The following is a 14771-nucleotide window of genomic DNA, read 5'->3' as shown; positions in this document are numbered from 1 at the left end:
TTTTGTTTGATTATCAAGGTTATCGAAGGTTGTAGAAGATCTTCGATATTATTGGAAGGTCTGTAGACTTCCGGTGAGGCTTTCTCCAGTCCTTTATCGGACTCGTTGGTCCTCTCCGTACTACTTGTCATCTTTTGATACTATATCTCATTATTTTGTAATCACATCTTCTGACCATACTCTGTCTCGACATTACTAATAATCGTTAAATAAACCTTGTAGGCACCCTCCCCAAAAGACGGGTGGTGCAACTTGGATCTCAGGAGCATGGGCTGAGGGTGATCGTTTTGTTTATGGGCGATGTAAACATGTATTGGTGTTTCGTGTCATTTATCGCAGGTTATACATTGTTCTCGCTCATCTTATCTCTCCAGTCATTGCCCCTAGATATGGGGGCCATCTTGATTTTATGTGGGGAAAACTCAGTTCTTTTCTCTGCTTACGGGTGTGGGATGGCTAGGAGTGGCGCTGCCTCCACCTTTACACTACACCTAATCATCTGTTGTGCACGCAACTCTGGACATAATCCACTAGCGAGTCTCCTGGAATATTACACAGCTCAGCTGTGTCGTGACATGATAGTGTCTACGATCTTCAGGTGAGATTATATGGTCTAGCGACACTGTCAGCCAGGAGATGGTTCTCGATTTTTGGATGTGTGTTGGGAATTGTTTGTAGTGTGTTGCTTGACCAATTTGTGTGCATCTTAATGTGACCTTATTATGAATGTATATCTTGTTCTTCGTTACACTGTGGGGCGCAGCCCCGAATTTCGGTGCTTTTTTTTTTTTTTTTTTAGTCTTTTCAGCGACTGAATCTTTTCTTGACTCTGGGTACACCTTCATTGACTTGGTCAATGCTATCTGGACCCCTCATTCAATGACTGTCGTTCAGTGCCTGGCTGCACCCCTTGTATATACATTTGAGTCTCTCTGGATGTGTAGTTGATCATGTACATTACGTTACCAATTGCTACCCAGGTCTTCTTAGTTCATCATATTGATTATACTCCCTTGTCCCTAGCTACCGGTCCTTGGACCATGTTTAAGGTCATTTCATTGCATATTTACGTATTTTCTACCTCTATACTACACATTGTTGTGTATTTAAGTATGTGCATATTGCCTATACTGATGTTAGTGCTAGGTTGGACTATGTACATGATCATTTCCCTGATATTGGACTGCCCCAGTGTTCAGTTATAGAACTGAGTTCTTTCATCCTTTCCTTGTATGTCACTGCCAGCTTCTGTGTTGCAATGTCTGTAGATGGATGTAGATTTCCAATCAACCACTCCTGCCCCTACAGTTCCTTTTCGTTGTGACAGGAGAAGCTAGGATTATGGCCCTGGCTATGGCCTTTTCTTTGTGTTCCTTTTCCAGAAGGTACAATTTTGTTTTAAGTGCATTACATGTCCTGAGTATTTCTCCTCGTATATATACCATTTGGCGATACATGCGTAGTTCTGCCCTGCTGGAGCTGATTGCGCTGCTCCTTCAGGTTGTGAGGTCGCTGTTCTTCACTTTGCGTCTCGCGTTTCGGCTCGTGGTGCTCGCGTTTTCCTTGTTGGCCTTTGCTTGGGCCGTGGCTCATAGGTTTTCGTTGCCATTTTCTCTTTGCTGTTTGCCGAGTCTTCTATTCAGCAGTTTCTGCAAATGGCCTTTTCTCGTTATCATTTGTTATCTGACTTGTTGGTACTTTAGGGGTCCAGGGAAGGGGGGGATTCTTCCCCGACGGGGCATTTCCTCTTGCCCTGGTTGGTTCTTTCCCAGCTCGTCAGTTTTGGGTTCCTGGTGCCTTGGCGGACGTTCCTTCTGGTTCCTTGCCAGCCGGGGTTTTCAGGGACTGCTTTCTCGGTGTCTGCACCCAGGGGTTTTCCCCAGGCTCCGCCTCTTTCAAATGATCGATCCAGTCCATGATGGGGCTGGTTCAGTCTTCTCCTCGAAACTTCAAGTCTGGTAATTTTGACTCGAATTTCTCACCATCTGTTTGGTGATCAGGATCAGGTGGCTTCATTGATGGTGTCCCACCTGCATGCTTTGTCTTGGTGGTGGTATGGGGTTTTGCTGGCGATTCTAATTTTTCTTTTTGTCTCTTTGTAGGTATCCTGCATATTTGTTGAAGTGGTCTTGTCCTTCTCTCGTAGAGGTTTGGGACTGTTGTTTGGACACACTGTTTCGTGGCCTTAGCAGAGCCGCTGCAGCTTGCTTTCGGTATTGATGTTACTTTTGCACTGTTTCGCAAGCTGTCTTGAGCATTGTTTCCCCTCCGGCCTGCTTATGCACCTTCTGAACTGGCCTGGTCTTTGGACAGAGTGCTCTTGTTTCTGTCTGCCTCTGTTTGTTGTGGCCCCTTCAGTTCAGGATTGTTTTTCCAAAGCTCTTTTCTTGTTGGCATTGGCCTCTAGGAGTCAGGTTGGGGAACTTCGTCCTCTCCTCCGGCACAGGGGGTTTCTGCTCTTGTGGGCGTGGTGATAAGTTTGTTCGTTTGCGGCTGATTTTCTTTTCTGGCGAAGAATGAGACTGCTGCCTTCCGGAGGGATCCTTGGGTTATTTATTCTTGGTTGGTCAGGCTGGGGGTGCACCATGTGTTGTGTCCGGTTGCGGCTCTCCGCCGTTATTTGTACGCCTCGGGCTCTATGGCTGGGGATGCGCTTTGGGTTAATCCAGTTTTCCTTCTTCCCTGTTCTCGGGTTCGGATCTCTCTGGTCGACCACAGGGTTATTCGGTCTAGCCAGCCTGCGGTCTATCCCTGTGCCCATGACAATCGAAAGTTTGCTGCGCTTGCTGCAAACATTCGGGCACAGGGTATTTGGCGGCCGAACAGGGTCCTGGCTGCACGCTACCTCGTGAATGTCCCTGGTCCTAGTTGGGTCTGTGTCGCTTTGGGTCGGCAGTTGCAGCCTGTTTTCTTGACTTCTAGTTGAGATGTAAGCACTGGCTGCCTCCCGGATAAGTCCCTCTGGTTTTTGTCTTTGGTGGAGTAGCTCCGGGGCCGAAGGGGCTTCCCCCAAACAACCAGAGTTGAATGTAATGAAATGCCATTTTCTGGGTGAGTCCCGTAGACTCCCCGGCACATTCCCCTCCCTCCGGTCGGCATTTTTTTTCCACATGTTTTTGACATCCAGCGTCAGAACTGCAGGGTGGATCGCCATCTCGGGGGTCTGGGGCTCCCCGTTCCCCCTCCCAGGGAGGGGAAAGCTGCGCAGACATGCAGCGCGGCTCGTGTGACATCATGCTCGTTTTTATTTGGGGAATTCTCTCCACTCGTTTATCTATTTTAGTAATTTTCACCAGAATACAAGTTTGTTTTGAAGCGCTTACCTTTCTGGGTGCCTGTCCCGGTCGATGGCAGATATAGAATGCTCCAAGTCCCATGTGCAATTCTATAGGACATTGCTCCTTTTGCCTCTCTGAGGGGGCCAGGTTCTGGCTCGTGATCCCCAGTAGGCCAAGAACTCAGATCACAATGACTGATGCCAAAGTTTAGGGATCTACATATCAGCCTGGATAGCTCCGGGGGAGCCTCCTGGACTCACCCAGAAAATGGTGCTTCATTGCATTCCATGCTGACTTTTTATTTATTGTGCATGATTTTTACCCAAGTATCCTGTTTGGAACTCCTGTGACCCTTTGCACACCGCCACTTTAGGTATACCATGTTAGTGATTGGCTGTCAATCGTGGTAAGTTAGATTTTGTTCACGAATGGATCGGAATCGATTAGTCAGACATCAGGAGTCTCGCTAATGCGATCTATTTAAGTTCTGTAATTAAAGTACCGTTAAGGATTATGCAGATTTTCCATTGACTCAAATCTGAATACTGTTACTTAAGCCTTCAGCCCCAGGTGTCTTCAACACTGAGTGTCCTATTATTCACAAAACTATAACTGTGATGATGACCATAGGAGTCCCTTAAAGTGTTTTCAATTATTGAAGAGATTCCCACGACCATTGTGGATCAGGACCAGGTGAGGCTAGTCCGAGAGGAGACCATCAAGGACTCTTACTCGACCGTGCTCTCAGGCCTTGTACGCTGGCTCTCTTATTTTCTCTTGTGGAATCCGACAGCTTCATGAAGTGTCTGCCATATGCACATTGGTGACGTTGTATGTAATTGCAGTCGAGATTAAAAGCAAAGAGAAAACCCCACACATTTTTCACAGTAAATTATATTTTTTAAGTGTTACTCTATATACATATTTTATCCAGGTCTTCTTTTAGGGCATTACACTTACCTAAATTTCATATCTTCTCTGGTGGCTTGGCATTATCAGCAAAAATATTCATATAATTTTGTATTCCCTCTGGTAGATCATTTATATAGACAGTGAGCATTATTAATGTAGAACTGAACCTTGTGGCATTCCACTAGTAACATTTCTCCATATGTATGTGTGTAGTTGCCTTAGTGTAACTATACTATCTAAGTGTAGTTACAGGATGAGAGCTATGCTTATGGTGCCCTGCCTTCCCATACCCTGCCATATGATGCTTTGAAACTAAATGACAGTTTTGGCACCAACGACCTCATTTAACTTGTTCCAGCCATGTGTGTGTGTGTGTGTGGGGGGGGGGTAATTGAGGGGGAGTAAGTGCAACTGAATATATATTCATGCTTATGCTAAAGTGTGTGATAATTTGTTTTCACAGCTGAATCGATGATGTTTCCTATATGAACAATATTGTTAACTTGCAATTAAATTGAATTCAGGATTTTTTAAAAGTTTAAGCATGTTTTGCACATTTTTCTTGTTTCCCTACCCTTGAAGAAAATAAAAAATAAAAACTCTGCTGTTTCTCCCTCATTATATTTGTAGCTCACGTTTATCTTTTGTACTTTTTCTTGACAGAAGCACGGTATGGTCCTTTTGATAGCAATGGTTTTCAAGCTGGTGTGAAAGTTTTCATCAAACTTGAATTACTGCCAAATCGGCAAGAAGTTGAAGAAATGAGAAGAACTCGTATGGCCAGGCAAGGTAAACCTAATTAAATGTTGAATGAACATGTTAATGAAACAATTTTGAGTACTGTATGAGCTTGGTTATCCAAAGCCCACTGAACTGAATACAGTATTTGGGTTATCTGTCAAAAATTGCATCCAGATAATTTTCTGGCAAATCTTCGCCATATCTGGACAGAAAAATTCAGATAACTGGAGATTAGGTTACATAAATTTTCAAGATCTACAGTATCAAAACGACAAACTACAAAAAGTAAGTTAAGGTTTCTCTTTTAAATTATATTTTCTGCTGGGGAGCCCCATCAGTTCCTGGAGCTATTGGACTGATATTAGGTAATATCAGTATGGGGGCTTCAGTCATATGAAGTAGCCATGTCTACCGGGGACCTTTAGCCAGAACATGGTCCCCTCAGAGAGGCGAATGGAGCAGTGGCCTATGAAACTCACATGTATAAAAGTATTCATGTCTGCCATCGACTGGGGATGAGCACCCAGAAAGGTCGGCACTTCAAAACAGACCCATCCTGGTAGAAATATTGCAACCTAAGATTGAACAAAGGCTAGAAACTCACCGAAGAAAAACAGGCAAACAAGCAACACATCACACTGCACACCGCTCGTTTGTGCCGACCCCCACCCCGGGAGGATGAGGGGGTCCTAGCCCACTGAGCCGGCATCCGGACCGTCAGTTTGTCGGTTGAAGCTATACAGGGCGGATGTCTGCTCTGGCCTTGATTACCTGATTGGCTTTATCCTGCTGGTTTTCCTTCTGTGTGTTGAGGTGGCCAGGAGTTTGTACCAAGGGCTGCATGCGCTTAGGGATCCCTTCCCTAAGCTCCCTGTCAGTACACCCTTTGATGTTCAGAGTTCCCTTCTCTGGGAAGGGAATCTTTCTTGCAGGCGCTACAGCCTTGCAGGCGCTCTGCAAGGCTGCATCTGGCATTGTCAACGCCTGATGCTCAACTTGGCTGATGCTTACTGTTTTACCCTTTGATGTTTCACGGCTTGTTTTATTACTTGTTTTTCTTTATTTATATCCACAGAGAGCTATTATTTCCATATTTGCATCATGCATGCAAAACTCGAACAATAATTGTTTAAATTGTCATATGAAGATGATCACATTACTCCTAGTAACTTTCATGATGACAACTGCATTCATACCGTGAAAATGTTAGTAGAATTTTTCATGGGTCAAGGTGAACTCTATTACATCCACATAGACCTATTATACCCATATTTGCATCATACACGTAAAACGCAGACAATAATTGTTTAAATCGTATTTTGATGATCACTAGTCTCTTAGGGATCCCCAATAGACAATAATCCCAGCCTAAGGGTTAAGAAACATAAGTGTCTTCATGCATAATAATTAAGCTGTGTGAAGAATTATTCACATGTATGTGGGTTTATTTCTACAATAGTCTACTTTTCTTTCACAGTTAGTGGTGAAAATCACGACGGAAGAAATCCAGAAGAAAGGGTTGATGTTTATCATGGACATATCCAGGAAATGTCTGAAAATAAAGGTCCAGTAGATGTTTATGTAGAAGAAATTGGCAGCAGGTAAGAATCTACGAAAACTAAAAACCATTTTCTGGGGAAAGCCCCTTCGGATCCCCGGAGCTATCCAGGCTGATATATATCTCTTTAGAATTTGGCATCAGTCGATGTGGGTGGAGTTTTAGGCCTACCGGGGACCATAAGCAGATCCTTGCTCCTTCAGAGAGGCACGAGGAGCAATGGCAATAGAAATGCACATGTGATTTGGAGCATTCTATATCTGCTATCGACCGGGACAGGCACCCAGAAAGGTAAGAGCCCCAAAACAAACCCCTATTCTGGTTAAAAACGACGAAAATAGACAAACGAGTGGATAGAATTCTTCAAATAAAAATGATCAAATGAGCAGGACGTCACACGAGCCACTGGGAGGGGGAAGGGGGAGTCTCAGAGCCCCGTGCTAGCGATCCACACCCCAGTTCTTCGGCTATTGTGATCCGGCATGGTCGTGTGGCTCCAGCTCCAGACTCTTGTGTTGTGCTGTCCTCTGTTTCAGTATTACTCTTACGGTGGCATGTGAGCTGGGAGTAATATTCACAGGTACTGTAACTACTCGATTATCTGGGATTCGAATATCCGGAAAACACCCTTACATGGCCAAAATCGTAACCAGATAACTTTATCTCGATATCCGGCCAAAATGTCCATAGGAGCCGGAAAATCAGGAGTTTGTCTGGATAAAAAATCTGGGCCGGTTAACTTGCTGCCGATGTTGCAATATCCAGACAGTCAGTCGGACAAGGAGTGAATTGCCCCGATATGAAAGCCAGACCACGGGCCGTACCATATTAATCCCGTACGACTGTGGCTAGAGGCGCATGGTGTAGGATGGGGTTGTGTCGGGGAAGAGGGGAGCGTTGGGAGGGACCACCTGGGTACAGGAATTACCATTAATTTTAGAACAATTCATCACTCTTCCCCCACCTGCCCCACATCCCATACACTTGCTCTGCTTCAAGGTGTGTAGTTCATTATTTTCCATAAAACTAGAAATTTGATTCCTTATCAAAAACTTTTATTGTGTGTGATGTTAGTGCAACTGGTCCATAATTTTTTGCCAAGGCTTTATTACCCCCCTTATGCAGTGGAGCTATATCTGCTGATTTAAGTGCATCTCTTATCTTCCCTATATACAGGCTCTTTCTCCATATTATGCTGAGCACTCGCGCCACTGGTACTTTACATTTCTTTATGAATATTGAATTCCACGAGTCCGGCCCAGGAGCCGAGTGCATGGGTATATTGTCACTTTCTCTTTCAAAGTCTTCTGAGTTTGTGTTACTATCCATTATCCATTATCTGCAGCTTGAATGTCATTCATAATGAAACTGTCTGGATCATCGACTTTCATGTTGTTTATTGTATTGGTATGCTAAACATAGCATCATACTGGGTTGTTAGAATTTCACTAATTTCTTTGTTGTCCTCTGTGTACTCAGTTATAATTACAATTCAGTTGTAATTGAAGGTCCAATACTGGTGGAGGTTTTTTATTTTGATTTTGCGTATGTTAAAAAATATTTTGGATTTTTCTTTATCTCTTGTATAGCTTTCTGTTTCAATTTCATTTCCTCAGACTCGTATGATCGCTTCAACGTTTGTTCTATTTCTTCGATCTCCCTGTTTAGGTTTATTTTCCTTTCTTATGATAGTCGTGTCTGCCTAAGCATTTCAGTTATTTTTTTCCTTCTCCTGTACAGTCGTCTGCGTTCTCTTTCTAGAGTGGTCCTCTTTCTGACCCTCCTCACAGGCACGTACTTCAAGCAGACCTTGTATGCTTCAGCTGTCAGTTGAGCTATTCCCTGTGTGGGAGTTATGGCGCTTAAGACCATTTCTCATTGAATGTTTGCAAGGTCTACATTTATTTTTTCCCCCATCAATACTCTTATTGTTGACATTGAATTGATTGAATACCCGTTCTCGCTTGTTGGGTCTCTTTAGACCTACTACCGTTATTTATGCTAGTTCGCACTTGAATGAGCTTATGATCTGAGTATGTAGTATCTGAGATTGTAATATGTCTGATTAGTTCATCATTGTGAGTAACAAGTCTAGTGTGTTTTCGTTCCTAGTTGGTTCTGTGATCTGTTGATTGAGCGAGAATTTGTAACAGAATCTCAAAAGTTCTCTGACCTGTAGTTGGTTATTTCCCGGGTTGTTCCCTGCTATGATATTTGTGTTTGCCATTCTCCATCTTAGACTTGGTAAATTGAAATCTCCAAGGAAGATATCTGGAGCTGGGTTTGCTAGATTATCAAGGATGTTCTCTATTTTGTGCATCTGCTCTGTGAATTCCTCAACCGTTGTATCTGGCGGTTTATATATTAGAATAATAATTAGGTTTATTTTTTATACCTTAATTCCAAGTACCTCTACCACCTCATTAGTTAAGTTTAGTAGCTCTGTGTATACCAGGTCCTCTTTAATATACAGACCTACTCCTCCATTTGACCTAGTTTCTCTATCACATCTATATAAATTATAATTTGGAATCCAGATTTCACTATTGATGTAATCTTTCGTATGAGTTTCTGTGAATGCCCCAAATATTGAGTTTGACTCTAATAGGAGGCCATTTATGAACTTAACACTATCGCGCGCGTGACCGCCGCACACTTTGACGTCATGGGGCGGATGGTGCAGGCGAGTGTGTGACGACGAATAAATGTGAATACTCATTTCAGTTTTCTCACCTTAATTCTCGTGCTACGTCGTTCGTTTTGGTATCATTGTGTTCACAATTAAATTCCCTGCAGATTTATATGCATATACAGTACAACCTCGATTCAACGTACTATATGGGACCAACCCCAGTTCGTTGAAGCGTTGGATTCGTTGCAAGAGGTGACCTTCAGGAGGTGTTTGCATCAGTGTCATTTTTTTTTCTTGTAGACAATAAAATTGTATTATCATATTATATACTGTACCTATATATTATTACTCTACCAACAAATACTGTGTTACATTTGTTATTTACCTTATTGTTGATGTTATGTCCATCTTGAAGTCTCATGGAGTTGTGAATGCTGTACAGTAAATACATACTGTAGTGTATTATGCCATTAACACTCTTGTTAAGTAGTTCTGCTGTATGTTGAGTACTACAATACAGTTTATGAAAACTATTGTACACTAAAATTACTGCAACTTTAATTTTAACACTATTTTTTGATTTGTCATGAGGCTGGAGTGTTCATTCCATGACTTTGTTGGACATATCTGCACAATCAAGGAACATCCGCGCATCATGTTGGCTCTAAATGCACTCAATGTGTCAGTGATGGCTAACTGGTGGGTGGATGGGCAGGCAGGCAGGGATGGAGAGGCTGAAATGTAGGCAGGCAGGCAGGCAGGCAGGCAGGAAGAGGCAGGGAGGGAGGCAGGTAGGCAGGCAGGCAGGCAGGCAGGCAGGCAGAGCTTGGGAGGGAGGGAGGCAGGCAGGCAGAGGCTGGGAGGGAGCCAGGGAGGGAGGCAGGTAGGGAGGTAGGCAGAGCTTGGGAGGGAGGGAGGCAGGGAGGCTGGGAGGGAGCCAGGGAGGGAGGCAGGCAGGCAGAGCTTGGGAGGGAGGGAGGGAGGCAGGCAGGCAGAGGCTGGGAGGGAGCCAGGGAGGGAGGCAGGCAGGCAGAACTTGGGAGGGAGGCAGGCAGGCAGGCAGAGCTTGGGAGGGAGGGAGACAGGCAGGCAGAGGCTGGGAGGGAGCCAAGGAAGGAGAGGATGGCGATGGATTGATGGAAGGATGGAGAGAGGGATGGAAGGATGGATTGAGGGATGAATGGATGGATGATTTGAGGGATTGATGGATGGAGAGAACGATGGAGGTATGGGTGTTGAGTTGAACAGTGTGTGTGTGTGTATGGGCTGCAGGGGGGCAGGTGGGGGGGGGGGGGTTGTCGGTGGTGGTGAAGGGACCGGCTCACTGCCTAACGGCTCACCGGCCTAACTCATTTGACCCAGTTAACTTTTTTTTTTAACTTGATTTGTTTCTTAAATTCTGGATGGATGGAGGGAGAAAGGGGATGGATGGAGAGAGGGAGGGACGGAGGGAGGGATGGAGAGGGAGAGAGGGATGGAGAGGGAGAGGGAGGGAGGGATGGAGAGAGGGAGGGAGGGATAATAAGAGAGAGAGGATAATAAGAGATATAAAAAACTTATTTTAGACCTGATTTATTAATTTTATTATTTCGAGGCCGTAGTCACTGAACTGTGGCGACAAAATCGAAACACGCATGGTGCCGTGTGTACAAGGATTAGACCCGTCCACTCACGCTGGAGTTGTTCCAATAACATACAGTAATTTCTGAAATAGTAGATGTCTATCATATTGCAGTATATTTTCAGTTTTATTTAGTTTAGTTTAATTAGGATAATAAAAAGCTATTAAAAACACTTGTTTTAGAAATTATTTATTAATATGAAACTTTTAAAGTCATGGGTCACTGAACTATGACGACACAGACGAAAGTGAGTGAAAGAGGTTTACAGTACAGTATTCTCTTATCTGTCCACCCTCACTCATCATGTTTCATCACAGAAACTGTCTATAAGGAGATTTTACCAAATGTAGCTAGGTAATCACGCTTCAGCATTTAACTTAACACTTTCGCTCACCCCGCGCACCACCCCTCGACAGGGCGATATGGGCCCCAGCGGGTCACGGAAGCGCGCGTTAATTCCGAAAAGTGTATACTCTCTTCAACTTTGTCACCTCAATTCTCCTTCTACGAGAATAAATTTGGTATCATTGTGTTCGCAATAAAATTCTCTACAGCACTAAATGCATATAAACTCCAAAAGCCCGGCTAATTACCCGCAGCAAACAGAGAAAGTGCGAACGAGTTACCCGGGAGCGCGCAAACGGGATAAAATGTTTTCACTATTTTCACTCTGGTCACCTCAATTTTTGTCCTAGGTCTTTCATTTTGGTCTCAATGGGTTCGTAATAAAATTCTCTAGAGGAACATTAGCATATAAAAAAAAACACCTGGTCACGCTCCAACCGCCGACGAGTTGAAGACGGGCCACGCGTTAGCCGTGAGTGAGCGCTCAGAGGCCTTCCTACTACACTCCCAATTCCCACCCTTTTCAAGCCTTTCTTTCGCAATTTTCTTCCTGGAAGGGCCTTGTTCATGATTACTATCCATCGTGGAGTAAGCGTAGATAGTTTCTAAAGCCGCAGTAAGAAATATAGCCACGGAAAATAGCCGAAATGTTAACACGTTTGAGATGCGAGGGGAGACGACATTGGTCACAACAGTGGAGCAAAGACAATGGGCCCACGGCGTGTGCCAAGCCGCCTGAGGGCCACGAGGCTCAACAAAGGAAATGGGAAGACATCGGCGCACATTTTAAAACCAGTCCCCAAAAAATCGGATACAAACCTGATTTTTGGCGAATTTTTAAAGTGGATGACGCAATGCTGCGTCATCCCCGGCATTACCGCCAGTAAACGGATGACGCAATGCTGCGTCATCCCCGAGCGAAAGTGTTAATGTACAAAGACACGTGTGACACCCACATATCAGTGAACGAAAATCATGGAAACTCAGTCGTTCATTTGTGTGAACCACTCTGGCTGGTGTTTGGTTAATATGCTTTACTCATTGTGTGGACCATTCTGGCTGGTGTTTGGTTCATATGGTTCACGTGTTGTGTGGTCCACTTGTTTGATCCAACTTGTCTTAAGAAGGAATAATTAATTGTAATCAGTGATAGAATGAGAAGAGTTTTCCACCACTCTGTGAACTGTCCCAAAATCGTAGCTTGTAGACCACTTGTGGTCTACATGTGTGGTCCACTTGTGTAGTCCATTTGTGTGATCCAACTTGTCATATGAAATAATTATTTATTGTAACCTGTGATGGAATGGGAAAGTTTTCCACCACTCTGTGAACTGTCCCAACATCGTAAGCTTGTGGACCACTTGTGGTCCACATGTGTGGTCCACTTGTGTGATCCAACTTGTCATATGAGAGAATTATTAATTGTAATCTGTGATAGAATGGGAAAGTTTTCCACCAGTGTGTGAACTCTGGACATATTAAGCAAATCCGAACATTCCCCGCTTTGGCGAACCATTGATCGTTGAACCGGGTGAGTAAATCCGGCCTGAAAAGTGTGAGAACTAGCCAGAGATTCGTTGAATCGGGGTACGTTGAATCGGGGTTGTACTGTAATGTCCAAAAGCCTGGCGAGACTCCCCGCGGCAAAGCCTAAAGTTACCCGTGAACGAGCACCAACAACCACAACCTCATGTGTATACTCGTTCAGTTTGATGACATCAATTTTTGTGTTACGTTTCTTGTTTTGGTATCAAATTTTTCACAATATAAAGTTGCACATTTTAAAACTAGTCTCATAATAATAGAGCAATAATAGGAATTTTAACAAATATTTTAATTTTGGACGCTCATCATCGCAATTATTTATATCTTTCCAGTGTTTTGACAAAAATTTTCGTGTTACATCGCTCGTTTTAGTATCAAATTGTTTGCAATCTAAAGGCGTGCATTTTAAAACTAGTCCCATAATAATAGCACAATAAATAGAATTTTAACAAATATTTTAAAATTTAAAATTTAGACCCAAAAACGTATTTATAATCTTTCAAGAGTTCTGACATCAAGTTTCGTATTACATCTTTCATTTTGGTATCAAATTGTGTGCAAGGGAGCCGGTGGCTGAGCGGACAGAACACTGCACGTGTGATCCTGTGGTCCCGGGTTCGATCGCGGGCGCTGGCAAGAAACAATGGGCAGAGTTTCTTTCACCCTGATGCCCCTGTTACCTAGCAGTAAATAGGTACCTGGGAGTTAGTCAGCTGTCACAGGCTCCTTCCTGGGGGTGGAGGCCTGGTCGAGGACCGGGCCGTGGGGACACTAAGCCCTGAAATCATCTTAAGATAACCTTAAGATAAATCTAAAGGCGCTTATTTTGAAACTATCCCGAGGTCGATCGGATAAAAAATGAATTTTATACAACATTATTGGAGTGTATGCGAGTCCTGTCCACGGCTAGGACTCGAGAGAAAAAAAGTGGACGTGATCAGTGTCCAAAGCAAGTGATAGTGTTAACTTTATTTCTTGATTTTGACTTTAGACTTTGTATTTTTGCAAATATGAATGATTTTCCATATTGTGTGTCACTTCTGGAAGGTTTTGGTAGTTCTCACCCCTCTCCACCCTGACCTAGGGTGTGTTGTTCTGGGAATTGTTTGTCCAGTTTTGGAAGTGGTACTGGGGATGGAATGCCCCCAACCACATGGGGGTTTCCATAGGGCCATTGCTCCCTGTGCCTCTCTGAGGGGGAGCTAGGTTCTGGTTCGTGGTCCCTGGTAGGCTGAACTCCAATTGACTGATGCCCCAAACTAATATATCGCTTATCAGTCCGATAGCTCGAGGAATCCTCCGGGGCTCACCAAGAAAATGGTGTTTTCATTACATTCAACACTTTTCTGGGGGGAGCCCCGTCGGCTCCCCGGAGCTATCCCAGGCTGATATGCTAATGTCAGACTTTGGCATCAGTCATGTGTATGGAGTTCTTAGGCCTACCGGGGACCACGGCCAGAACCGGGCCCCCTCAGAGAGGCAAGGGGAGCAATGGCCTATAGAAGCCCCCGTGTAGTTGGAAGCATTCTATGTCTGCCATCGACCGGAACAGGCACCCAGAAAGGTAAGCGCCCCAAAACAAACCCCTATTCTGGTTAAAATTGCTACCTAATACCGAACTAGTGGATAGAACTCCCCAACCGAAAACAAGCAAATTAGTGTGACGTCACACACTGCCGCGCCGCTGTCTGCGCAGCTCCCCCCTCCCCGGGAGGGGGAAGGGGGAGCCCCAGACCCCCCGCGCCGGCTACCCACACCTCGGTTCTTGAGGCTGATGCTATAGGCGATGGTCGTGTGCTCTGGCTCCGGTGTCGCTACTGCACTGTGCTTTGAGTGTGGTGTTAGTTTTGTGGGTGCGAGAGCCAGGAGTTATCTTCAGTACTCGGGCTGCATGCGCCTAGGGCTGCCTTCCCTAGGTGCCCTGTAAGTACTGCCCTTGGGGCTTGGAGCCACCTTCCACAGGCTCCTCGGGGTCTGCCTCTGCTGGTCCGTTTTACCTTTCGGTTTTTCGGCCGCCTGTTGGGCTCTTCGGTGTTCTGTTCTCCCTTGTTACCGGCAGGTAAGAGGCAGTTTGCACTGGTAGGGGCGCAGGGTGCTGCTCAGCTTGTAATTCCCGACATCGCGGCCGGCTCTGTTCC

The 14771-nt window shown here is 44.7% G+C and overlaps 1 protein-coding gene across 18 annotated transcripts in view; it reads left to right on the top strand.

The window, feature by feature from the left end:
- The window catches only part of LOC123773435 (UDP-N-acetylglucosamine transferase subunit ALG13), a 384366-nt gene that overhangs the window by 79260 nt on the left and 290335 nt on the right, over positions 1 to 14771 (top strand). For all 18 annotated transcript variants that reach the window (XM_045767364.2, XM_045767919.2, XM_069307078.1 and 15 more), the window contains 2 exons: positions 4854 to 4979; positions 6409 to 6532. In XM_045767364.2, coding sequence (XP_045623320.1) covers positions 4854 to 4979; positions 6409 to 6532 — 250 coding nt within the window. The remainder of the gene's footprint in view (positions 1 to 4853; positions 4980 to 6408; positions 6533 to 14771) is intronic.

The sequence above is a fragment of the Procambarus clarkii genome, chromosome 1, assembly GCF_040958095.1.
Source record: "Procambarus clarkii isolate CNS0578487 chromosome 1, FALCON_Pclarkii_2.0, whole genome shotgun sequence".
In the NCBI taxonomy this organism is placed as follows: domain Eukaryota; kingdom Metazoa; phylum Arthropoda; class Malacostraca; order Decapoda; family Cambaridae; genus Procambarus; species Procambarus clarkii.
Note: the sequence above shows the minus strand (reverse complement) of the source record. Positions and strands in the feature narration are given on the sequence as shown.